The sequence below is a fragment of the Clupea harengus genome, chromosome 22, assembly GCF_900700415.2.
Source record: "Clupea harengus chromosome 22, Ch_v2.0.2, whole genome shotgun sequence".
Lineage (NCBI taxonomy): Eukaryota > Metazoa > Chordata > Actinopteri > Clupeiformes > Clupeidae > Clupea > Clupea harengus.
The window spans coordinates 11,498,827-11,526,653 of record NC_045173.1 but is presented as its reverse complement, the minus strand read 5'-3'; the positions used below and the strand labels follow the sequence as shown (position 1 = coordinate 11,526,653).

Below are 27,827 nucleotides of genomic sequence, written 5' to 3'. Positions count from 1 at the left end.
CTCAATTAAACACACAGACAAACTGCACAGACAACAATACAATGCAAAAACACATTAAGCAGAAAGTACAAACCATCATATTTGGCAATATCGTCATCCACATCATCTTTCATAGTTTTAGACAGGTGCCACCTGAAAAAGTGGGACATTACAATTACAATTACAAATACAAACAAAACAAGAGAAGTCAGAAGAGTAAGTGTGGTACTGGGTATCCACCTCCCAAAGAATTAACTCTTACCGTCCCATTGAGCCATCATCAAACGTTTCAGCAAAGAACACGTTTCCTGTGGGAACTGGAGTCTTGTATGTCACCTATATGTGAAAAAATGGTCATTTATGAGGGGAAAAAACTCTAAATCACTCTTCAGGGCATAACATCAATGATGCAAAACATTCAACATGGTTAAAAAAACCTCTTTTGTAGCCAAGCAAGCTATAGTAACAAACGTTAATCTTGCATTTTGCCCAGTCTGTGTCTTGCAAGTAAGCACAATACGTTTGGTTTGTTTCCTATCCCTACCACCAACCTGGAAAGAAACGTTAGCATCTGCCTCGGCGTCGGTGGCCTCTATTTCATCCGAATCTTCCACGAAAGCTTCCTCTTCTTCTGGCTCATCGACCTCTGCCCAGACTACCATGGCGACGGAGAGCAGGAAAAAACACGTCCAGCTCCACCGTAGCCTCATCTTGAAACACAAATACAAAAAGGTTTACAATTAAGCGACCGTCAAAATAGGGTAACATTTGTTGTGAAACTGCCTTTCCAGACACCTGATATGACAACGCTCTGAACCTGTCCAGTGCTGAATTGATCTGACCATCTGCCAGTTTTGTTTCACATGCAAATGGAACCCAGCGAATTTGGCTCAAGGCGTTCGACTATATACATTGTTCAACATGAAATGGCAAAATAATAATGTTGTATATATGGGTACCAAAAGAGTAATGTTTGGAATACCAGATGTCGTGATATCGTCACTATTACCTATGTCTAGAAGATACTGAACTGGCAAGATAGCTCGCAATTGTGCTTTACTATGGAAATGTGACACGCACCGGGTCACCCGCACAGCAGGGTTAACGCTAGTCAGCTCTTGACTGATGCTGCTGCAGTTGAGCATAACGTTGTCACATTAGCTAGCGCGCAAACTCATTTTCCACAGCCAGCAGTAACGTTACATGTTTCATTACCTCACATTCAGAGCGTTCAAACGTAACATCGTGGCACAACTCAATGTCTTAACAATGTTTTTTCAGAACAAAGTTGGTAACTATAGCAAGCTCACTAAGAAATGCGAATAAATAAATAAAAATCCAGCAAATAGCAGCTAACGTTAGCCAAATGACAGTTATAACCGTGAAAAAGAAGCTACGCAAGCTAGCATAGTGACAGTAAGTTGTATATTGTAACGTTGACGACAGCTGACCAGCAAATTCGGTTTAAATTGTACTCATTCATAGTAAAGTAGAGGACAATGCAGTAGGCCAGTCATTCTCGAAAAACAAATCCTGACAGGACGATCAGGACCCCAACGTCTTTACAGCTAGCTAAAACTAGCATAGAATTTCTAGATAGCTAGCGTTACTTCAGTCCTCAATTTATCAGTGTCTAGTGTGTAAGCCAGGCAGGCAGCTAACATTAGCTACCTACGATATCTGCAAGCTCACATAACACGATACATCGTCAAACATGACATTAAACCTTTACAGAAACAAACCTTGTGCTGCCCCCTGAATGTCCTTACTATCCGGAACTGTTAAGATATGTGTATCAGTGATTATTTTACAGAGTAACTAACACTCTACTTTGAATGAATGTAGGAGGTACCCAACTGAGCAAGCTCTGGCTCGTGTGTGAACGAAAATGTGCCGCCGCCGCGCGGACCGACTGCAGAAACAGGGTTGACCGCTCTACATACTTCAAAATAAAAGTCAGCTAGTGGTCATACTCCGGCTCCACCAATCCTCCAAACCGTTGACATTCATTACAACTTGTGCAACTTACGGACTTGTGTATACTTAGGGTCTCATATTTTCAGTGTTATGATTACGTTATCAAATGGAAAAGTATCCATTGCTTTAAAATGTAAAAAGCCCAAATAATAACAACCGAATAGCCTACGCGTCAACCTCCACATATGACGGACTACTGTCATTAACGGTTCACTTCAATGTCCCAATGCTCCAGCCTACGGGCATAACAATAATATGCATGAACACAACCAACTAACAAAAAATGCCCAACGTATGGAGTAACTTGTTTTAGCGCTGACTAAAAATTGTCCACAAGGGGGCAGTGCTGACCACCAAAAAAGAGCCGGTCACGAACGCCCAACTCAACTGGCATCCCCTTGAATACAAGAGGAAGAGGTTGGATGGGTTTGTAACCTGATAAAACCAACTGAAGCCTATGCTCAGTTTTCCCAGTGGCGTGGCCAATAGGAGGTTTTACGGAATGGTTCAGGAGGCATATTAAATTAATGACAGTAGCAGGTAGACTATATGTGATAGTACACATATATATGAAACATCCAGCTCTTAAGAATTTGGTTATCTAGGTGCCTAGGAAGGGCATTATCGAAGAGGGAACGAAAATTGCAGTTTGGTGTTTGCCAAGAAAACCCATTCATCAAGGCTATAAATATAATTCCAGATTTGAGGTAAATGTAGGCAATTCTGTGCTGTGGGCCAGGCTGTAGAATATGAGCATCATTAGAAGAAACGCCATCATTTCATTATAACCTCTTTTGATTTCAATGTAACATGAACTCTAGTGTAAATATGCAACATTATTATTATTATTATTATTATTATTATTATTACTACAGTCCATGCAGCGAGCTATACTGAAAAGAGCTAGTAGCCTAGCTTGTGGGAGAGGGCGTGGGAGTAGTGCTCCACTGCAGTGGTGCTGTCAGTTGTAATGTAACACTGTAATCACGCCCTCTCCACCCCTTCCCCGAGACAGGTGGTCGGGGACCAACGCATGCCAGCAGCATCGTTCTCCCCCTTTAGAAAAAAAAAAAAAACTTGACAGTGGCGGCCAGCTACCCTGGCTTGTCCCTGATGGAATTAGAATGTGACCTCAACGGGTTGCGAGGCCGGGCAGCTAACGGGAAACTTAACGGCATTGGAGAGCACGTTTGCGTCGGGTTTTCACTATGCCGTTCTCCGCACATAAAGCAAAGCAAAGCAGATATGTGTGTTTAATGGCAACAGGGATCACGTTAAATAACAGGTAACTGGAACCTGGTGGATGTAGCGCGCATTGGGTCGTGATTAACCCCTTTTCAGTGTAATCTAAGAGAAAACTTGACCGGGAGGTTATGGCTTCGAGTTCAGGTAAATCGACAAATCAACCTACCGGTGCTTGTAACGGGACTGCTGCAGACTTCACCAACGTAGAGCAGGAACTGTATGACTATCAGATGCACACGAAAATGTGTAAGAAAATAGCGCAGCTTACCAAGGTAAGAATACGTTCTAAATGGATATGCATGGCCATGCTCATTTGATGTGTTAGAGTATCGTAAAGATGCCATCGCTCAGGTCAGGATGCAGTGTGACGATATAATCACACGCCCAGACATAAATGCTGCAATGCTTAGTTCACCACGATCCTACGTAGTGTTGTTGACCTCCGACATAGTCAGTATTGTCACCTTGTTGCATTGCAAAAACTAAATTTAACGAAAGAAAATAGTTTAAAAATCGAAGAGTGCATTGAATATGAACTTTCTTTGCAAGTAGGCTGACTGAATATAGCCTGTTAGCGCATATAAATTGGGTTATATTGTCATTACCATCACCCAATGAGTTATTCTGTCCACTAACGAAGCAGCACCTGCAGACAACGCGTGAAGGCATGAATACAAATCTGGTCTATACCCAGCTTACATTTAAAACAAAAAGCCTGCAATGCAAACCAGCCTGGTGCTGTCAACTTCTGAATTAAACACTGCATACAATGTGTTATCCATTGTCAAACCCGGGGGATACTGTTCTACACAGGCAGTTAGATATACAAAAAATATATATACTCTTATCAAAACGATAGGTAGGATAAGGCTACCATGCAATCGTGCCTTAGGTGCGTGTCTTTGCTTGTGTCAGCATTTGTGACAATGTCGATGTCGAGTGATGGCTGTCCAGTGGCAAACACAGCACGACTCCAAGACAAGACGTGCTCATCTGAGCAAGTCGTATAACATAAAACTCCTATTCATATAGCAAGGTGCTGAACGAACATCTGGCTGTTAACAAATGTATGTTGCTCACAAATCCTTGTTTTGTGTGGTGGGAAAAACTCATCCATTGCAAAGCCATTCTTTCATACCCCCAGGGAAAGAAAAAAGCATCTCCAAAGAGGCCAGTTTACAACTGAAATCACTGCTGCAGGCTAACAGTATAATCTCACAAGGAAAACTCTCTAAATGCAGTGTAGCACAGTGTAAAAATGGACCGCACTTGTCAAGTATAATAATAAAAAACTATGGATGGTTGAAATGCCATAATGCAGTTTTTCTGAAATGAAAGACTTCCACTGAGGTCTTATTTTGAGTCCTAGTGCAGAAATGTCACACCTCATCTAAACAGTCTGCACATTGCGATCTGACGCGTAAATGATCTTTTATGAGTATAGAGGTTAATCAAAAGCAGGGCAGACTGTGCCCTCACTCTCTCAACAAAGTGGGTCAGGAGCCGAAACTCTAACCCAGCTGGGAGCCCTGGCATGTGCATGCAAACACTCACGCAGACACTCACACACATTCTCATACAGACTCACAGACACACACACACACACACACACACACATATGCATAGATAACTCAGACATCCAGTGACTCGCTAAAGATAACTGAGCAGTGTTTGTGTTTACATGGCAAGAGGGGAAGATGACTCCTGCCAACTGCTCTGCTTCCCTAAACTTGCCACAAACACACACACACACACACGTGTACGTGCATATGCCTCGGTGCAAACACACACAGACGTAGCTCGTCGTGCAGACACACACACGCAGACACACACACACACGTACGTGCATATGCCTCGGTGGAAACACACACGGACGTAGCTCATGCAGACACTCACACTTGGACACAAATACATACAGCCATTCACAGATCTATATCTTTGCTCACACACGAGCACATACACAGACATACTCAGTGTGAATCAGACACTTGAAAATAGCACTAGTACATTTATATAGCCCTATTACAACACACATCAGGCACCCCTTGAAACTGTGTTGAATTCACATGAAATACGTTCCCTTTTCCTCTCATCTTTGACTTCAACCTCTATGTAGCGATGGATGAAGGTTAAAGAACACTTGAGATATTGATCGGGAGGGTGTGCTGTTTTTAGAGGATGTATGGGCAAGGTAAAGATGTTTAGATCTGACATAGATAGCCAAAGGCCTGGCAGGCAGCAGCAGATCACTACAGTGGAAAATGTCCTTTTGATGCAAGAGAGCAGAAAAGACTGAAATCAGCTGTGTAGATGAGGAGCTGGAAGAAAAGAATGCATAACCCCTGATGCCTTGACATGAATAGGACGTGGCAGCAGACGGAGTTACAGAGCCTCTCGCAGAAAGCAGGTGAAGAAATGAGAGGAAAAAGACAGTCAAACACAATAGACTACTCAGCCTAAATCCTCGCCTTGCCGTTTTAGTCTGTCAGCAGGGCCAGGAAGAACATGTACTTATGGACTGCATGTACATATTGAAAAACAACAGATGAACATGCAAGCTGTCATAGTCTCAGTCAATATAATAGGCTGGTGAATAGGGTGATGATGTGGTTTAATAATGTAGTAGTGTGGTGTTTCATTAACACATTAAAAATGTGGAAATACCATTGCATGTCTTAGAAGTACAGACCTATAGCCATTCTAAATGAAAGAGTTTCCAGAAGGGTCCATGGTCAATTTCCTCGAGTTCAATGTATTCATGGACATCAGAAAGTCAACAACTACTTGCTTATGTCACGGTATCTTCTTAACAGCATGTAGATCTATCTGTCTATGGGGATTAGGGCTTTTCCCTCTTCCGATTGACAGCTGTCTGCCTCTTGCACTCTGTGTGTGTGTGTGTGTGTGTGTGTGTATGTGTGTGTGTGCGTGTGTGCGTGTGTGTGTGTGTGTGGCAGAAAGGGAGATGTGGTGGGGAAGAAAGAGCGATAGAGTCAGAGATGTCCTCCATGTGAGACTGGGCTTGAGTCAGCGAGGCCTGGAAGGGGAGGGTTTTTTGTTTTCACAGCCTTCCCAGTATCCAAGCACAGCCTCAAATATCAAAGCTGTGTTACCACAGAGAGCCCTGCTCCTCTGCATGGCCTTTACCAAACACTTCTACCTGTTATCGATTCAACAGGAATATTAATTTCATGCTTTGCTGACTGTGAAGCTAGCAATCTTGGCACCAACGTGAATGCCACTATTGATTTAGATTTCAGATCCAATCACCCTTGGAGGGGCGAGACGGTTAGATTTTAAGTAGGGAAGAAAATCTCAGACATGGTCAGCATATGAAGAGAATGTGACAATAAAAATTAGACTTCCTGTGTTTCCTGTCCTGTCCTGTCATCTCTCTGAGACATGCTAGCGTCCCTCTACAATGTGCTCTATCTCTGTCCCAAAAGCCCCTACACAGCCACTCTGTGGATATACAGTGTATTTACAGCATGCTAAAAAAAGGCTCCTGGACACTTGTCACAAATGGTTGAGGTGACTTTCCTTGATTCTGTTATTGCTGCCCTCAGTAAAAATATGCTCGGTACTATTGAAGGGCGGATGTGGAGTAGGGCTTCGGTGGGAGAGAGAGGGAGGCAGAAAGAGAGAGAGTGAGCAGGAGAGAGGTCGCTGCAGTCAATCACGGAGTGGAATGTCCGGCACTGCTGCCATGGCGATTTATCACAGACAGGGAGGCGTCACGGTAACACAGGAGCCTCGGTTGGTATAAATGAGACGTCAGGGGTCCGTAAGGGGATATGATGACACTGGGAGTGGGGAGGCCTGTGAGGAGGGTTTGCTGACAGGGACAGGGAAAGACAAACCATAGCAGACGTAGACACACATGCGGAAACCTCACCAGGCACACACACGCACACATGCATAAGCATACATACATGTATTTCTCCCAACAAAAGTGTGAAATCCAGATTCACTGACAAATAACAAATGGCCCAAAGGAGTCAAATCTGACCACACCACTGTACAAACAAACTGTACAGATAGATCAGAATCAAAAGCTCTAGGGAGGATGTGTGCCTGAGAGATCAGAGTGGCTTTAGTCTGCACTACATCAAAGTCTCCTCCTCACTGCTTACACATACCTCAGAGGTTATGCTCATGCAGAATACATGATCCGTAGGGAGGTGATTAATCACCACTCTTAGCAACTCCAAACAGCATTTAGAAGCATCTAGTCAAAGCAACTAAATGAATGTGCAGCCCCTGTCGAGGAAACTGTACGTACATGGCATTATGTTCTACTTCTGTTAGATAAGATATCATGTTTGATGTCGCTATTAATCCATGTTTAGCAGTTAGTCTGTGAATGGTAATATGCGTGTTGGTTATGATGAAATGCTGGGGTGTATTAGTCCTGGCTCCTCTCACCACACCTGGTGTGTGATTTACAGGTAATATACTCACTGAACACCAAGAATGAGGAGCAGGAGGCCACACTGCAGTCACTCCGCCGCATCGCAACGGAATCGCAGGGCAGCCAGCTGCAGCCAGCTGCTGAGGAGGAGGAAGGGGAGGAGCTTGCTCTGAGGACACGCCTCCTGGAGCTGCAGGCCTTTGTGGAGGAAGAGCAGAAGAAAGGGGAGCAGGTGCAGACCGAGTTTGAGATCTTTCGGCTTCAGGTGAGGAGCCGTTGAACACTGCTAGTCTGTCTGAAGGGTGAGGCATAGATGGGTTAGAAGTAGGACATGTGTCTATTTAGAGTCTACTACGGCTAAATGTAATTAGGGCTGCAAGGGGGGAAAAAATCATATTTAACACTTTAAATGTTTAATTAGTTTTCCAATTGTATGGTGAATTAAATGACCATAACATCTAAGGACAAAAGCTGCGTCTCCTACTCCTGCATGTCTCCGCAGGTGGAAGAGCAAGACCAGCGGTCCCAGGACGAGCACGTTGAGCGGGTGACCCTGCTCACGCAGGAGGCCCTGGAGCTGCGGAGGGACTTTGAGGCTCGGCTGCAGAGCCTGGAGGAGGAGAGGGACCGCACCCACAGCCAGCTGGAGCGGGCCAGGGAGGAGAGCCGGGCCCTGGGGCAGCAGTATCAGGAGCTGCAGAGAGAGAGGGAGGAGGACAAGAAGATGGAGGAGGACGAGAGGAAGAAGATGGCCGAAGAGGAGAGCAAACGGGCATCAGAGGAGAGCGAGAAGCAAGTGCGTGCCCTGGCGGAAGAGCTGAGGTTGCTGAAGGAGGAGAGAGAGGGATGGGAGGAGGAGAGGAGGAGAGTGGAGGGAGAGTGGGAGAAGAGGATGCGGGAAGTGAGGGTGGTGCATGAGAAGGAGCAGGCAGCCAACAAGAGGTCTCTGGAGCAGAACCTCAGCGAGCAGATTAGCCAGTGGCAGCAGAAGGAGCACGAGAACCGCAAATCCCAGCATGCAGTTCTGCAGCAGAGGCTGAGGAAGTTCGAGGGGGAGCTGGAGAACAATGAGCAGAGACTGAATGAGAGCAAGAGACACTGCCAGAAACTACAGGACAAGATTGAGGTGAATATGCACGCGCACACACACACACACACACACACACACACGCATTCAAACACACGCACACACACACACACACTTGCACTCAAACACACGCACACACACACACACACACATGCACTCAAACACACGCACACACACACACACACACACACTCAAACACACACACACACAGACACACACACTTAAACACACGTACACACACGCACGCAATCAATCAAACACACGCACTCAAACACACGCACACGCACTCAAACACAAACACACACACACACTCAAACACACGTAAACACACACACACGTCACACACACACACGCAATCAAACACACGCACACAAACACGCACACACACACGCACTCAAACACACACACACACACACAGACACACTCACTCAAACACACGTACACAAACACACACACACTCAAACACACGCACTCAAGCACACGCACACACACACACGCACTCAAACACACGCACACACACACACACACACGCATTCAAACACACGCACACACACACACACTTGCACTCAAACACACGCACACACACACACACACACATGCACTCAAACACACGCACACACACACACACACACACACACACTCAAACACACACACACACAGACACACACACTTAAACACACGTACACACACGCACGCAATCAATCAAACACACGCACTCAAACACACGCACACGCACTCAAACACACACACACACACACACACTCAAACACACGTAAACACACACACACGTCACACACACACACGCAATCAAACACAGGCACACAAACACGCACACACACACGCACTCAAACACACACACACACACACAGACACACTCACTCAAACACACGTACACAAACACACACGCACTCAAACACACGCACACACACACACACACACACACACACTCAAACACACGCACTCAAGCACACGCACACACACACACGCACTCAAACACACGCACACACACACACACACACACACACACACTCAAACACACACACACACACACACACACACACACACAAACACATGTACACACATGTGGCATCACAGGTGGCAGTCAGACCACCAGGAATCCTCTAATTCATTCTCCCAGTTGAACAGAACTACACACACACACACACACAGGGTGGTCAGTATGACAATAGAAAAGGAAAAAGCCTCCAAATGTCTTCCTTTAACTTACTCATACACATACACATTTAGAGACAGAAAGTACTCAAAGCTTTTTCTCAGTGACTCAGAGCAAATGACTGTGCCCCAAAATGAAAGAATGGCCATCTGTGGCACACACAACCACACAGACATGCTCAGGCAGTGTCAAAAACTGTTGAATAAATGAAGTGAAATAAAGTAAGACATAGCCTCAAGCCACCATAATGTTTGGATGGATGTAAACCCAGCCACAGTCACAAGTGTGATAAGGTCTTTTGTATTCCACAGCTGTGGCTGCTGTCTTAGAGGTGTGGCCGTCTTCATCGACTCACCATCTCCCAAAAGCCACGTTGGTGCAAATGTATAATTAGGGGAGTTAAAAGTCACTTCCTCCACTTATTGTAGAGAAGATTAAAGGTTTCATCATGAGTACCCTCAATTAGCAAACACAGCTGCCTGCAAAGAAGCAGATGGCTTCGTCCTCACAGGGTCAAACAATCATGTCCCGAAATTCTCTCTCGTTCTCTCTCTCTCTCTCTTACACACACACACACACACACACACACACACACACACACACACACACACACACACACACACACACACACACACACACACACACGTCACTGCTGCCAGCTCATACACACACACACACACACACACACACACACACACACTCGTCACTGCTGCCAGCTCATACACACACACACACACAGACACACACAGTTTTTTTTCATTAGTGTACACACATATACACACTCCGCATCAAGGCACTCAGACACATGAGGCCATTTTCCATCCCATAAAGTATTAAATAAACTTTAAAATTTGAATTCCTCTCACATGACTGTGCATGTCTGTTTGAACTCGTAACAGGCCTGCACATTTGTTGCTGTAATTGTTGATGAAATGACTGCAGTACCATGGTCTGCTCTCCTCCCATGCCGTAAAGCCCATTCAGTGTGACAGAGCTGTGATGTGTTTACTGAGCATGTCCAAAAGCTGCTCTGCCTCAGGCTTCTTGTTTTCATGCGTGTGTGTTTGTGGTCTTTTCGTTGTATTGTGCTTGAGTGTGACTGTGGGCTTTTGGTTTTGTTATGTGTGAATGTGAGGCATTGTTTTTGTTTTACTGTGTGTGTGTGTGTGTGTGTGTGTGTGTGTGTGTGTGTGTGTGTGTGTGTGTGTGAGGTCACACTCAAAATTAGGAAAAAGATTTGAGATGGAATGGTACTTGCCAGAAAGTGCTCTGAGTTCTCAAGGATGTACATACATTTCAGAATGACCTGTAAGTAAGGCCATGTAATGTCACATCTTCTTATTAGCACTGCAGATAATAAGCCCAACAGTGTTCACCCCTGAGACCAGATTATAGCCGAACTCATCAAAATACAGTTCCACCTGGTAATAGCCCTTTAGTCTTTTATTATGCAGCAATGTATTGGCATGTTTACATCCCACAAACGAATAACCAAGAATAGAAAGAGAATCCATTGGAACTTCTTTTTTTCCTCTTATTGTAGGATATGACCATGGAGCACCTCAACTCATTTACATTACATAATTTATTTTTATTTCTCATTTTTATAACACCATGGAATGACCATGGATATCATACCAGATCTCCAAATTCACCTCTTCTCTCTTTCCCTCTGTTTCTTACTTCTTCTCGTCCTCATATTCATCTCTCATTCTACACTTGTCTTATCCTCTCTCTCTCGTTCTCAGTACCTGGAGGAGCAACTGGAGGATGGTCGTCACAGGGTGCTGGATTCAGAGTCTGGGGCCAAGAAGGCTGAGGAAGAGCTTGCCGTGGCTAAGGAGAGGCTATTGCTGCAGGAGAATGAACTGCAGAAGAAGTCAGGTACTAGTCTCCCTCTCTCTCTGTAATACACACAAACGCGCATAGACACACATTTAGTTTAATGATGAATGAATCCCATTCCCAATCCCATTTTTTAAAACCCTTTTATAAAAAATGTTTTTAGCCTTGCAGCATGAAAGGCTGTAGCGCACTTCGTGTGTGGTTAATGTAAGTAGTTCCCACAATAGCCTGCCTTCCTGTATCTGCTATTAAGACTCTCAAAATGAGAATGATTCCCAAAGCCATTAGTGCTCACCCTAATGTCTACTCTGTCCACCCAGATTAGTCAACTTTATTTTGCCTTTTGACTGTGTCACGTTAATCACGTTTATTTTCAAAATGTCCTGATCAAACCTGGAGGTAATTTCAAACGTTGTAGCCTAATTGAGAGCACTAATTGGTATTTAATACGAGCATGGCAGGTATTAAATTGTGTCAGTGATAACATCTAAAGTTATAGCTAGTTATAAGTTATTGCACGGACACGTCGGAGAAACCAGTGGATACAGCGAGAACAGATTTTCTCCACGAAAATTAATCTTTTCGAAATGCCCGAGACACAGACAGCACTGTAGCTATTGCACACGTTTTAGAAGTGGGATAAAAATCAGGAAAGATACTTAAAAAACTTCTATAAGAGGGTGAATAACTTTTACTAGCAGCATTGTTTCATAAGATTTCATCTTAAACGCGCATATGGGAACAGTTTAGACTTCATATGAATGTCTCTCAGTTTTAAAATCGATCTAAGCTACATACAGCAGAAATCTTGGCTTTTTGTCTTGCTGTGTCGTGCTTTTTCCATTTGCCTTTAGCCAACGAAACTAAAGCTGATTTAGACATGGTTGTCTCCTGCTAGTGTGCACATGAAATCTTTTAGCCCACATAATTACTATAAATTGATCACTCGCAGCCTTAAGTAACTGCTGTCGCAATTTTGTAGCGTGAGCAAACTATTTGCTTTTTGTTAATTAACATTTAAGTAGCCTAGGCCTCAATCAGGGCCACAGTGTGTGAAATAGGTTGATGCAAAGCCAAATCTAGATAAGCCACAGTCATTTTGGAAATATGTTTTAATTTTCAACAGGATCGAAAATCTGTGAGTAAATCTTTAACATGTTGCAGAACTTGGAAAAGATCTGTAAGGAATAGGTGGAAATTCATAAATATGTCTTAACTGTTTAGAGGGATGGCTTTGAGAACATAATGTTGCGTTAAAAAAATACTTCAAACATAAAATATGAGAATAATAATTGTGAAAAAAAAAGTCAGTATTTTGAGGCTCAAGTTAGTGCTTACACTTCTGTATTACAATCGTATGCCTATTCCTCATGATCAAATCTTTTTGAATAATTTTAAGTGCAACTGTATGTGGTGTGGCAATGTGTAAACATAGACATATCAGTCGCACATTAAAACTAGGACAACAGCTTTACACTGTAGTGTGTCCACTGTGTGAAAAGGTGCCCACCCCAAAATGTCTATTTGCCCCCCCAATCTGAGCAGTCTAGATTCGGTCCTGATGATTCATAGACAGAGCATCCCTCTGGGAACTCTCTCTGTCTCAGCTCCGTATCTGGTATACCCCTCAAGACAGATGCAGGCTAACACCCATCTCACTTGCTCCATCTTCTCTTTCTATCTCTTCTTTTTCATCCTCCTCCTCTATTCATCCTTATGTCTTTTTTTCTCCTCCCTCTCCCCCCCACCCCCCCTGCCCCTCTCCTTGTCCCTTGCGTGGCCTCTGCCACTCTACCAGAGGAGCTGATGAGTCAGAGTTCGTCTCAGGTGAAGGTGTCGGCGGAGGTGGAGGAGCTGAGGGCGCAGCTGAGCCGCACCAACCTCCGCAATAAGGAGCTGGAGCTGCAGAGCAACGGGCGGAGCAGTGACCACGCCCGCATGCTGAAACAGGTGAGCTACAGCTGATACATACCTCTGAAGGAAATAAATAAACTATTACATATGGTGAATCAGGTACAGAGGCCACATTACACTCCTATACCTGCCTTGTAGAACTCACTCACGATGTACACTGAAAACAAAAATTATCGGAGCAGATTATGCTCACCTAGTTAATTTAGCAGGGCTAACAGCTAACTTTTACCCAAAGCCCATTCCGGTTCATTCACACAGTAGGCAGATTATACCTGAAGGACAAAATATCATTTTATAATTCGAGTGTTACACACTGTATGTTCTGTATGTATTGGGGTAATTACCAATGAAAATATGTTGATTTATAACTGAATATATGTGGATAACTAAATATATGTTGGTAAAATGCTACATATATTTAGGTAAAATAACTAAAATATTATATGGATGTGCATCAGCACTCAGACACCCTGGGCACCATGCGTCTGGAGCTGCAGCGCGCCCACGCCGAGGAGGTTCAGCGACTGCGGCAGGAGGTGGAGAAGGAGAAGGAACAGGGACGCGATGAGGTGGAGGAGGAGAAGAAGGGCGTGAATCAGCACATGGAGGAGGAGCGGCGACGCCTGCGTGAGCAGCTGAAGCGCGCCCTGGAGGAGGTCATACGCAAACACGCCGCCGAGATGAGGCAGGCCAGTGCCGCGCTGGACGCCGAGAAGAAACGTGGCCAGCAGGTGAGTACCAGTACCTCCTGCTCCATCAAGTGTGCCGCCGATCTGTAGGGAAGTAGCCTCGCATAGCCAGACGTATATAGACGTATATTAACATATTGAACTGAAATGTCTAAACTGAAGGAGGATTGAAAGTCTTGTGGCTAGAATTACAGGGAAGTTAGGGATGGGTCGGACCAAAACTGCCCAGATATAGACAATATGAGGGATGTGGATGTGAGCTCTCACTGCAGTGACCTCCTTTGCACAGTGATGATGACAATGGCACATCTGTGTAAATGCAAACAGTCCAATGGGGACATCAGTTGTCATTCTTCCTCTTGATAGGTCTCATAAACACAACAAATGCTGGTCTACAGCTGTCATTCCGGGAGGTCGGGTTAATGAGAGAAGACACACTGCTGAGAGGCTCATTCACAGCGCTCTCTGACACTTCCTGTCAACACACACCGCACGAGTCTAACGCACCCCTGCCGCAAAGCATTTACTCAAACACAGCAAATTAGTTCATTTAGAATACCTCTGACAACCACAAATGGGGTTTCATGCTGTAGTTGCTCATTTCAGTTAAGTGCTGGGTTGAGTATTATTATATGTTGTAGATTCCATTCAGTGACAGATGCAAAATAACCTCCCATGAATTCCTTTCTTCTAAATAAAGTAGGTGGCGCTGCTTTAGAGGTGTCCCGCTGGTCCGCTGGAAAAGGCTGGGAGTAGGACGACGGGTCATGGTTCTGACTATGGCCCTAGAGAACCACTGATCCAAAGTGACAGCAGTAGTTGTGAGCAATATGGCCGATGGGCTGCCGAGGCAGAGTAGATTTTGGCTGAGTTTCCACCCTACCGACCTCACTGATCCATGGTTTTTCCAGATCAGCTGTCTGTGACTAAAGCAGGCAGGGCACACGGGCTCACTGGGACCTGGGCTTTTGTGCAGCTCGGATAGTCTGGGAGTCTCCCCCTGGGATTTACAGAAAGCTTCAGCTTACCTGATAGGGCTGTAGTATTAGCCATGTGCAGATCATCCAGTCATCTCTCTGTCTGTCTCTCTCTCTCTCTCTTTCTCTCTCACGCTCCCTCTCAACAGGCTCTGGATTTGAAGATGTCTGCATGTCTTACTTTGATCACCTTTTAAATGATGTACTGTACATTTGTAACTTTACCGGATGAAGACATTCTAAATCCAAGTTACAAGTAAAACTATCCTTTAAATGGAAATGGGAATGCAGTATTCCCCAGGCAGTGTAAATCTGTAGTACTGGTGAAGTCAGCAGGCAGAATATTAATTTCACAACAAAGGTACAGAGCATCTCCTCCCTCTCTCCCACGCTCTCACTCACTTTTCTCTTACACACACACACACACACACACACACACACACACACACACACATACACACACACACACACACACTCACACTCACACACACACACATAAACCTGAAGCAGCATTTGTGATTTTAACCGGAGGTGTTATTCAGCTTGTTTGCCACAGACATCCCTGAGCTAATGTAGGCCATTGAGTTCATTTGAGGCCACACACCCTCACAGGTGCACTCAGGGCACAATCTTACATTCATGCCCTTTGCAAACCTCCCCAATTACCACGTTATGTAGTGGATGTTGAAAGAAGTCTTTTCTCACTAATGTACTGGAGCAGAGTAGTGGAAGTTAAATGGTTTGACAAATGAATCTGTAGTCTGTTTTTTTGGGGGGGGTTATTCTCTATGAATATTGTCTCCATGGTTACAGGAGCTACTCTCCTACACGGAGGAGCTGAGGAAGAGAGGTGAGGAGGAGAGGCAGAGCCTGGAGGTGGAGCGGGATGAACTAAAGGTGCGCCTGCAGCTGTCAGTCTCAGAGGTGAGGGGTCAACACACACCACTGGTGAAACGAACAGAGGTCTATATAGTACATTGATTTCCTGCAACTAGTGTCATAGGTTATTTCTGGAGGGTTTTACTTGACGATGAACTACATAATATGAACAACTGCAGAAAATAATGAAGAAAGTTAGTCTAGGGTGTTAGACTATTCATTGAATATTAATTATTGAACCTGCGTCAGTTTTTTTTTCACATCCATATCTTTGTTTGTTTACATATGAGTGCATACGTGTGTATGTGTCTCCCAGATTTCTCGACTAGAGGAGGCAATCCGACAGAAGGAGAGGGAACGAGAGAAAGAGAAGGAACGGGAGAAGGAGAGAAAGCGTGAGATGGAGCGGGAGAGAGAGAGGCAGAGCCACGAGGCGATGGCCGAGCAGAGGCCAGTGTGTGGTGTGGAGTGTGCCGTTCTGAAGGAGCAGCTGGAGCAGGCACACACTGCCATGGAGCAGATGCAGGTAACACACGCGCGCGCGCACACACACACACACACACACACACACACACACACACACACACACACACACACACACACACACACACACACACACACACACACACACACAGCAGCCAGACCTCACCACAGCCAGCCAGCCACTGACTCCAGACCAGCCACTGCTAGCAATGTGCCATATACGCCCGGTACAGTTAGGCAAACTACATGTGCTCCGTGCAGTGACTGCTGAAGAACCTCCAAGCATCTGTATAAGAACCACACAGGACCATAAACCATAAAACAAACAACAGGAATATCTGCACAAGTACACCAAAGGGAAGGGAGCTTGTACTACTACTACTGTACATCCATAGTGATAGAATCTAAATGAGCACGCCAAAGTTGAAGAAGGCACCGCAGGACGTAGTCAGGTTTCTGAGGTTTATTTCGGCGTGGAGACCCCTTCTCAGCTGGTGCTCAGAGAAAGGCCTACCTTGGTGTACACTAAGCTGGTATTTAAACCATTTCAGTCAGGTAGAATACAATAGGGGAGGGGATGACCACACCCTATAGGTGAGAGGAAGGGGGAGACAGTGGGGTGAGGGGTTCACATATGGGGGAGGGGGGTGATAACAGGGTACAAAGGGTTATAACAGGAAGGAGACTCTGGGGGGGAGGGGTTCACATGCCATTTGTTCAGGTCTCAGTGAGACAGACAGAGTATACATCCAAGTTACAGATACAAAATAAGGCTACACTTAATGTCTTACAACAACAGAATAGCAATATTTCCAGTTCCATCAATAGCATCTGATAGGAACCCAGATACGTATCTTTTACCCAGAACATCTAAGGTAAGGCTTTTACTCCACTTAACATCAAATGGTCTGGAACACCACTTGAGCACTGTACCCACCCTGTCTACCTTGGAGTAACCCTGGATCGTACTCTCACCTTTAAGGAACACATCAAAAACACAAAATCCAAAGTCGGTTCCCGAAACAACATCCTACGGAAACTGACCAACTCCAAATGGGGAACCACAGCACACACATTAAAATCTACTGCTCTGGCCCTGTGCTATTCCTCTGCAGAATATGCATGCCCTGTTTGGGAGAGGTCAACCCATGCCCAGAAACTTGACCCAGCCTTGAACAACACCTGCCGTCTGATCACTGGCTGCTTGAAACCCACCAACACAAGCAACCTGCACCTCCTCGCTGGCATTGCACCTGCTGATATTAGACGGAAAGTTGCCAGCCGAGTCGAGAAAACAAAAGCTACTAGCGATGAACGCCACCTCCTCCATGGATGTAACCCCCCGGCCCAACGGCTAAAGTCAAGAAGAAGTTTTCTCAGCCAGGTTCAGCCCCTAACAAAGTCTCGGGAAGAAACCAGAATACAACTCTGGATGGAAAAACTTGAGAATGACTCACCTCCAACTGACATGGAAATACCCCCCACTGAAAACCTACCCCCTGGCCAAGAAGCATCATGGGCTCAATGGAAAACACTCAACCGCCTTAGAACAAGAACGGGACGATCCAAAGATGCTCTGGTCAGATGGGGCTACAAGACTGGCCCAACCACCTGTGAATGTGGACAAGCAGACCATACAATGGAGCACTGCCTTGTCTGCCCTCTACTACCTAACCCTTGCAGCCCAAAAGACCTTGCAGTATTCAACAAAAACGCAAAGGACTGTGTAAAGAAATGGGAAACTGCCATATAACCATCACGCTTCAGTGAAACGAAAAGAAGAAGAAGAAGAACATCTAAGCACACTGTTAACCAGAAAAATCTGATAAAGACTATAGAAAACGAGATTAGATAAAAAACTATATCTGTACAAAACACTACCAGTATAAACCTAAAGTTTGGTATTATTAACATATGGTCCTTAACATCAAAAGTTGCACTTGATGATGATAACAGACAACAAATATTGAGATTTTCTAACTTTTTCTAACTGAAACCTGGCTAAAACCAGACGAATAACTAGCCTTAAACTGCCACATGCCCCGCAGTACAGAATGTGGAGGTGGAGTAGCAACAGTTTTCTTGATCTCCTCATCTAAATCATCAACGTGCCTACTAGACCCGATCCCTACAAAACTACTTTTACACGCACTACCTTTATTTAATGAGACACTACTTGATCCTGATAATCTGACTAACTATAGGCCTCTATCCGACCTCCCTTTCTTGTCAAAATTACTTGAAAAAGTAATAGTAAAGCAACTTACTTCCTTTCTACATATAAACAATATCCAAGATCTCCAATCTGGCTTTAGAGCCCATCACAGCACTGAAATGGCCTTAATCAAAGTTCTGAATGACCTACTAATCACCTCTGATCACGGGTGCATGGGTGCAGACCTTAGTGCTGCTTTCGACACTATAAATCATCATATGTTGCTACAGAGACTTGAATATCATGTTGGCATCAAAGGCTGTACCTTATCCTGGTTTAGGTCCTACCTTTCTGACCTTTCAAGCAAGCCATCAAATCACACCACAGTAAGTTATGGAGTTTACCAAGGCTCTGTGCTTGGACCCTTCCTCTTCTCCTTGTATATGCTACCCTTAGGTTCTGTCATAAGGAAGCATGGCATTTATTTCCATTGCTGTGCTGATGACACCCAACTTTACATACCCATGAAACCTGATATAATTGTACAGCTACTTAAGATGTAAAAGCATGGATGACTAACAACCTCCTGCTCCTTAACTCAGATAAAACTGAGGTTATGCTTGTAGGCCCTAAACAATTGAGAATTACATCATATAGCTATCTACCCCCACACTCGATGGCATCTCATTAATATCCAACACTAGCACCAAAAATCTCTGTGTAATTATCAACCGAGACCCCCTACTTGACTCAGATCTCAAAGTCATCTACGCAATATTGCCATAATCAGAAATGTTCTATCCCTCCAAGATGCAGAAAAACGAATCCACGCTTTTATTACCTTGTGACTAGACTACTGAATAAAGAGCCTCCAACACTTGGTTCAAAATATGAACACATCTCACCTGTACTTGCCTCTCTGCACTGGCACCCTGTCAAAAGTAGAATTGATTTCAAAGTACTCCTTCTAACATACAAAGCCATGGATGGCGTAGCTCCGAAGTACCTCAAGTAATTAGTTGTCCCCTACTGCCCACCAAGACCACTTCGTTCCCAGAGTGCAGGTCTCCTTGTAATTCCAAGAATATCAAAAAGCACAATAGGGGGAAGTGCCTTCTGCTATTGAGCCCCCCTTCTGTAGAAACATCTTCCTGGTTCCATCTGAGAAACAGTCAGCCTTTCCATCTTCAAATCGAGACTAAAGACATTCCTCTTTAGTGTATCCCATAATCATGAATAATGCATGAAAAACTTGTCACCTGTTGCAACATTCTTCATTTCTCCTTGCCATGTTGTTGTCTTTAACAGGAGTGGGCTACAGACAGCGCATGTTGTACTGTGAAAAGGGGCCTTTACGGATCCCAGGAACAGCATGCGACGCGTGTTGCAGCTATTGCCAGCCAGTTGTGCACTGTTGTTGTGTCCTGCCAACCTTGCTATTCTAACTAAAATTCACATGCACCATGTCAGCCATTCATAACTAAACATAACTCTATCATCTTACTATATACTATACTTAACTATATCATATTATGCTAATACTGATCAAATGGCCATACTACCTACTGTTTATTGTTTACCTAAATGTATCTCTTTATCTGTTTAGAGTCTAGCACACACACACACACACACACACACACACGCACACGCACACACACACACACACACACACACACACACAAACACATTCGATGTCACATGCATTGATAAGACTTCAATGAGGCTCCACCTTTCTCCCTCTCTCCCTGTGGGCTCCTGCTTTAGCAAACAACACCACAACCTAAACAAGCCCAAGGACAGAGTCAGGCAGCAATACAAAACCCTCACTCAAATATGCCTAGCCTGGATTGGGAACAAGATAGTGTGTCTTTATCTGCTAGACATTACTGTTTGCCTGGTACAACCTGGTGTGCATACACATGTATGTGACAAGCTAATGATGCTAATGACGGCTGTGGTTTCCAGGTGGAGGTGGACGAGCAGAGGTCCAGACTGCAGGGGAAGGTGGTGGCCTTGCAGGCCGAGAGGGAGGCCCTGGAGCAGAAGCTTCTGGAACAGTCCCAGCAAAACCTGGAGGAGATCAGGTGGGGGTGTGTGTGTGTGTGTGTTCATAGTGTGATTATGGGTCAGCACTACACTGACTGGTTGCTAATGTTTAAGCTGTGTGTGTGTGTGTGTGTGTGTGTGTACCATTCTTTCGTCACACTTTATTTATTTGTCTTACTTATTTGTAACCTGTTAAATTTCTAATCACTACTTTTCAATGTCATGAAGAAATGGTGGTACCTTACAATCTAGAAGTGCTGCAACCCTTTTCTCAACAGAATCCTAAATATCTGAATCCAAATAATACCTTTGATGTGTGTGTGTGTGTGTGTGTGTGTAGGGTGCAGAATGAGCAGCGGTTTGCAGAGAAGCATCGGTCTGCTGTGTGTGAGCTCCAGAGGGAGAGAGAGGCGGAGATCAGAGAGATCACTCAGCACTGGCAGAGCAGAGTAGAGGAGCTGCAGACACAAGTAAAACACATACACACACACTCATTCACACACACACTCACACAGACACAGACACACATTCATTCACACACACACACACACACACACACACACACTCATTCACACACACATTCACACAGACACACACACACACGTTAATTCACACACACAGACACACAAACACACAGACACACACACACACACACACACACACACACACACACACACACACTCATTCACACACACACTCATACATATCACAATAAACATTCATTTTTATTACTTTTTTCAATATTTTAACAATATAAGAATCAGAAAACAGATAGATAAGTAGTTCCGTATTTTTGAAGTTAGTATATCATGCTGGATGTCGATGTACACATCATACTACTTTATTACCGAACACACACGCACATATACACACACACACGCGCACACACACACACACACACACACACACACACACACACACACACACACACTGAAAAAAACGGGCTCACTCCCTCACACAGTTAGTATATCATGCTGGATGTCGATGCACACGATGTACACATCACACTACCTTATTATCGAACACACACAGACACACACAGACACACACATACACACACATACACACACACAGACACACTGAAAAACAGGCTCACTCCCTCACACTGTTGCTCTGTGTGTGCTGAAGTTAGAGGAGAGGAAGAGGGACTCGGGTGTGTCTGAGGGTGCCAGGGAGGAGCGGCAGGGCAGCGGAGAGATGGACAGAATGAAGCAGGAGATCCAGAAGACGAGAGAGCTGAACAGCACGCTGCGAGCACAGCTCCACGCCACCATCCAGGAGAAAGAGAGGATGATGAGGAGGCAGCAGCTCAAGGTAGCCACACACAAAGCACCTACACACACATACACACACATGCGCGCACGCACATACATACACAGACACACACACACACACACACACACACACACACACATAGCAGCATTGCATAGCAGCGTTCTGTATAAGTTGGAGGCTCTTTATTGAGCTGTTGCTAAATCCGGACAGGAGAGCATTTCAGTAGTCTAGTTGCAACGTAATAAAAGCACATATACACAGACACACACACGTACATACACACACAGATACACACAGACATACACACACACCCACACACCACACACACACACAGCCCAAGTCCAGCTCTGACTTTTCTTCTCATATCAGATCTCTTCAGCTGTTGCTGCTTTATCTGACACAGACTGATAACACAACACTTCTAATCAGAAACACAGGTTGTGCAACCCTTGATCCCACTTCAAGAAATAACGCCGTAATGGAAACCTGGGCATCCCTGAGCTCCCAGATAAAAACAAGCGCCAAATCCCCTGAATCGCAAGCAGGGCTCTGCTCAGTACTGCGCTGTGTTGACTGCTGGGCTCGGGTGACCTATATTGCAGGCAGACCACGAGCAGTATCAGAGTGGCCCATATGGGGAGAAATAAGAAATGCAGCGAGGAACATCTAAAGGCTTTCAGTAGGCTAGCAGTGCCACTCTCACACAGAGAGCTCACTGACTGACAGTGTGAGAGTGAGCAAGCGAGCGAGCGAGAGAGAGAGAGTGAGAGAGAGATGGATAAATAATTCACTGCACAAGATTGCCCACTGAGCCCAGGGGCTGTGGTAGTGGAGTGTGTTTTGTGTGTGTGTGTGTGTGTGTGTGTGTGTGTGTGTGTGTGTGTGTGTGTGTGTGTGTGTGTGCGTGCGTGCGTGCGTGCGTGCGTGCGTGCGTGTGTATGTGAATGTGTATGTGTATGTGTGTGTACGTGTCTGCACGCGAGTGTTAGCAGGTACACAAAACAGACAGCTGCTGTTTAGTAAATCAAAGTCTGCGTGAAGCAAGGTGGTTGGTGGAATGTGTGTACATGTGCAGGAGAATGTGCTGTTCTATATCGGACAATATGTGCATGTGTGGTATGTCTTTGGATATATTTATAGAGAATATATGCCTGTGTGGTATGTGAGCTGTATGTGTGTGCTTATGTTTAGATTTCACACCAAGGCAAAAGTATGTATACATATAGCTCACATAGAGTATATACACATGTTTCACATGTAAACATTTGTATCACAGATACCCACTAAGGGCTAGAGCATAAATATTTCTCTTCACGCAACGCTACTGATATAAATGAGTATGGGGCACTGGGAGCCCTGCTGCTGGGGACATACTACCAGAACATGAGGAGTACAGCTGGTGTGCTTGTCTTTGCTGTTTGTAGGCGGTGAAAGAGGAGGAGGATGAGGAGGAAGAGGAGAAGCGAGGTGAAGCGAAGGAGAGGGGAGAGAGGGATGGCATGGATGAGAGCGGATGGCGTGAGCGTCAGGAGGAGGTGTTGCGTGCGGAGCGACACACACACCAGCTGACGGTGGCGGCCCTGGAGGCGCGGGCTCAAGAGGACCTCCAGGCGGAGAGACAACGCCTGCACACCCAGAACAAGCTGCAGCTGGGTAACACACACATGCACACACACACACACACACACACACACACACACACACACACAGATGCACATTTACACGCACACACACACAGGGGAAACGCATATACACACAAAATCACCTGCACAAGCTGGAGAGCTGATCATCACACACACATACAGCATAACCTTTAGCTGAGTAACTTGGACATACAGCATAGCTCACAGCTGCCATAGCATCTGGACACACACATTCCTGGACATCTGCAGTGAATATTCAATAATTTGTTCTCTAAGTGTTTATGTGTGTTGAATTACTGGTGTGCATGTATGTGTGTGTGTTATATATGCTGACTGCGTATTTGTGTGTATGTGAGCAGAGAAGCAAAAGGCTGAGCTGACCCAGCAGCACACAGAGTGGGTCAGGCAGGTCACACAGAGACACATGCAGCAGATTGAGGACCTGCAGGCTGAACTACGCACACACACGGAGATGGTGGCGCTACAGCAGGTAAACACATACACACATATACACACACACACACACACACACACACACACACACACACACACACACACAGACAGAGTGCATTTAAGGACTTTCTTTGTCTTTTAACTAGGTCTTCCTCCTGACCATAATAAAGAAACTTATTTATTTTTAAGAAAAAGTATTTAGTATTACTGACACTGATTTACTAAATATACCCGCTATGTTAAAAGAATTGTACCACTATGACACCCCTTTTTCTCTTTTCCACTGTACTCATTTCTCTCTCATTCTCATTGTCTCTCTCCCTCTCTCTCTCTCTCTCTCTCTCTCTATCAGGACCTGAAGCAGCAAAATCAGCAGCAGTCATACGAGAGACAGCTGGACGAGAGCCGCAGCGAGGTGCAGGAGCTACGCCGGGAGAACGCAGAGCTGAAGGAGCGTCTCAGCGCACTGATGGAGGAGAGAGAAAGAGACAGGGAGAGGGAGAGAGAGAGGGAGAGACGAGACGCCTCCGGCCCTGAGGAACACACGTACTCAAGGTGAGAGAGAAGTCATCATGTCAGAGGGGAGAGGGCGTCTAAGCAGGGACAGTAGGAGAGGGGGCATAGAGAGAGAAGGGAGAGGGTGAAGACAAACAATGGACTAGTTTAGACTAGGGCCGGAACAGAACGATTCATGCAGAAAGAGAAGATTGAGACTGAGAGAGAGAGAGAGAGAGAGAGAGAGAGAGAGAGAGAGAGAGAGAAGAGCAAGGGGGAATATGGGAAGAAGGGCTCCATTTCACTCGTGGATGAATAATCAGTTGGTTTTTTTCATCATTTTCTTCCCAGCTATGAATGTAATTTCCCTAGAAGAAAGAGGCTCTTATCTGTGGGTTATATTCCATCTGTAATACTAATTGTAGGGCCTATCACAATTAAGCCCTTTCAGACTGCCTCTTTGAAAAAATAGAAAAAAAACATCCACAAAACTGATGCAGTATCTCATCGTGTGTGTGTGTGTGTGTGTCCTTGGGCAGCTCATGGGAAGAGCAGAAGAGAAGCAGAGAGGGGAAGGAGGAGAGAGAGAAGAGCAGGAGGCAGGATGTGGACAGCATGAAGAGAGATCACAGGAGGGAGATCCAGACCCTAATCTCTGCTCAGACACGCCTACAAGCCCGCATCGTTGCCCTGGAAACAGAGTACTATGCTTTTAATTATTAATAGACCTGCCGCACACACACACACACACACACACACACAAACAAACACAGACACTCAACACAGAACCACATACACCATAACAAAAATCCAGTGCACTCCATCGATTTGTTTACCTTCAGTTTGCCTTTTTGGATATAAGTGAGAATTATGTGATTTGACTGCGTACGTGTGTTTGTGTGTGTGTGTAAAGGCTAAGAGAGCGCGAGGACAGGAGCAGGAGGCGAGAGTCACGCCTGGAGGATCTACACACCATCTCTAAACTTCAGGACAAACTCACAGAGAGAGACCAGCTCATCAAGAGACTGGTGGTGAGACCTGCACCCACGCTGAAGCATGCATGCATTATAGCACATGTATGAACATGGCAATCTAAGGCTGTCTTACATGTGACACGAATGGAATCGCACTGAGGTTTGGGTTGTGTTTTCTTTTGGTAGGAAGAGCGCCATCAGCTATCCCAGCATCCTTCTGCGGGTGATGGAACTCTGAAACACTATGACAGCAAGACCCACTATGGCAGTCTGACACCTACATTAAAGGTGCATTGTCTCTTTCTCTCTCTCAAACACACACACACACACACACACACACACATGGAGTGAGCTGAAGGAACTAAATCCCAGTGACTCCTATGTTATATCACATTCATATGCACACAATCAATTATGTAATACACACACCATGCACATCCACTTAAACATCTGCTGTTCCTGTACAAATTATAATTCCCAAATTGACTAAATATATAATCAAAACTATACATTTGTGTCATGGTAGATGGAACAAAGGTCTTGAGTGCTGTGGAAAATTTACATTTAATGACCGAGGGCTACACAGAGATAAACAGGTGTTTGTAAGGAAGGAAACTATAGGCCGGGATCAGATCCATTGTTTGACAGAAACAATAGTGCTAGCACTCACCTGTTGATTGATATGACAGCAGTTAGTGCATAAGTATGTACATAGATATTAAAAACAGGCTTCCCCAGAGCACAGTAATGGAGTTGCTGTTCTTTGCATCCCACAGAAGAAGGCCGTGGAGGAGACTCCTCCTCGCGTCACCAGCGTCCCAAACCTCAGCGCCTACGAGAGGGGTTACCAAACCCCTGAAGCTGGGACATCCGTATCTCCGCAGACTGCGCGCTCGCCCAGCTTTGAGCCTAGTTCACGGGGTCTCCCCCTGTCCCGCACAAGCACCCCAAATTCAGGCTCAACTCTGACCCCCAACCTCTCCCCTGGCCAGAGGCATGGGCGTTCGCCACCCCAGGAGTACCCGCACCAACACCTGAACTACACACACATGAGGTGAGCGTCCAGTGACCGCTGCTGGAGTATAATGTGAAAAACGCTATATAAATGTGATGTATTATTATTATTATTATTATTATATATGCACAGGCACTGCTTGAGCATTGATAATAAGATTCAGATGACTGTAGTGGTGTACAGGATCTGATCATTTTACAATTACGTCTAACTTTGTTTTAAAGGTACTGCCAAAACAATGTCTAGGCTATGACCTATGCACTAAATAGAACTAAATTCTATTGCTTGTTCTGTACTGAGAAATTGGACAAGCACATAGAAACCCTCACTTCCATAATGGGCCAGCCCAAGCCTAATGAGCCAGTGAAACTCACCAGTGAAATAGATGTCTCCAAGAACACACACACACACAAACACAAAGAAACACCTTTGGAAGTGTATTGCAAGGTTTAACGAAATGTTCTGGACTGTGGCCATGGCAACACAAAGTGGTCAGGTCTGTTTCCATGGTAACAACCGCTAGATAGTGAAGATGTTCCTGTATCATCAGTTGTATGGGACTTTGGGCACAATTGTGCTAAGTAAGACAAGTATTTGCCCGAGAACACACAATTTAACACTCAAAGAAAAAATTCTAGACCAGCTATTGTGGATGAAGACTTCAGAAGTCTGTCGTCCTTTGATCCTTATTCTTGTTTTTTTCTTTCTACCCTTACCTCTAGGACACCCACAGAACAAAGAGTGATTGAGACGGCGCCCCCAGATGGACAGGACCCTCAGAGACAAGAGTGGTTCACTAAATATTTCTCTTTCTAAAGGACCCCTGGCCCAAAGCTGCCCCCACTCATACCTGATTATAACCGTATACAACGCTCAGTGTGTCATGAAAAACCTCAAAACACACTTCAGTTACCTCAAAGCAGATCAAAGACTGTACAAACACACAGAGTTTGTTTTATCGGGTTGTGTATGTTTGTGTTTGTGTTTGTGTGAGCGCGAGAAAGAGCGACAGAGAGAGTGACTGGCCGAACCATGCAAATATCATGTGCTTATTCAATGCTGATGTATTGTGTATAATGTGACAAATAAAAATACTTTATTTTTAATACCA

General features: G+C 45.0%; 2 protein-coding genes across 5 annotated transcripts in view; one reads left to right on the top strand and one right to left on the bottom strand.

Annotated features, from left to right (window-relative positions):
- clgn (calmegin) overlaps positions 1 to 3,390 on the bottom strand; it is a 9,140-nt gene extending 5,750 nt beyond the window's left edge. Inside the window, exons 1-4 of one of the 4 annotated variants that reach the window (XM_031559353.2) lie at positions 3,368 to 3,390; positions 531 to 689; positions 242 to 315; positions 74 to 132 (exon numbers count right to left, since the gene is read on the bottom strand). In XM_031559353.2, the coding sequence (XP_031415213.1) occupies positions 74 to 132; positions 242 to 315; positions 531 to 689 (292 nt within the window). In that variant the 5' untranslated portion in view covers positions 3,368 to 3,390. Of the gene's footprint in view, positions 1 to 73; positions 133 to 241; positions 316 to 530; positions 690 to 1,721; positions 1,916 to 3,367 lie in introns of those variants that run through there. The other 3 variants (XM_031559352.2, XM_012836996.3, XM_012836995.3) reach the window with 3 other exon arrangements.
- fam184b (family with sequence similarity 184 member B) lies at positions 2,273 to 27,827 on the top strand. Its single transcript, XM_012836994.3, has 19 exons — positions 2,273 to 3,473; positions 7,650 to 7,877; positions 8,115 to 8,738; positions 11,622 to 11,757; positions 13,517 to 13,668; positions 14,091 to 14,363; positions 16,112 to 16,222; positions 16,494 to 16,703; positions 20,781 to 20,899; positions 21,202 to 21,331; positions 21,990 to 22,175; positions 23,561 to 23,789; positions 24,139 to 24,269; positions 24,585 to 24,787; positions 25,267 to 25,428; positions 25,641 to 25,758; positions 25,888 to 25,989; positions 26,478 to 26,755; positions 27,439 to 27,827. Exons 1-19 carry the CDS (start codon positions 3,330 to 3,332, stop codon positions 27,530 to 27,532), a joined length of 3,630 nt encoding a protein of 1,209 aa, XP_012692448.2. The 5' UTR covers positions 2,273 to 3,329; the 3' UTR covers positions 27,533 to 27,827.

Bases quoted from the DNA above. Each gene is read 5' to 3' on its own strand.
- fam184b (XM_012836994.3), top strand. From the start codon at position 3,330: ATGGCTTCGAGTTCAGGTAAATCGACAAATCAACCTACCGGTGCTTGT. The intron at 16,223-16,493 runs GTGAGGGGTCAA...TGTGTCTCCCAG, and splicing joins TGCAGCTGTCAGTCTCAGAG to ATTTCTCGACTAGAGGAGGC. The intron at 25,759-25,887 runs GTGAGACCTGCA...TTCTTTTGGTAG, and splicing joins AGCTCATCAAGAGACTGGTG to GAAGAGCGCCATCAGCTATC.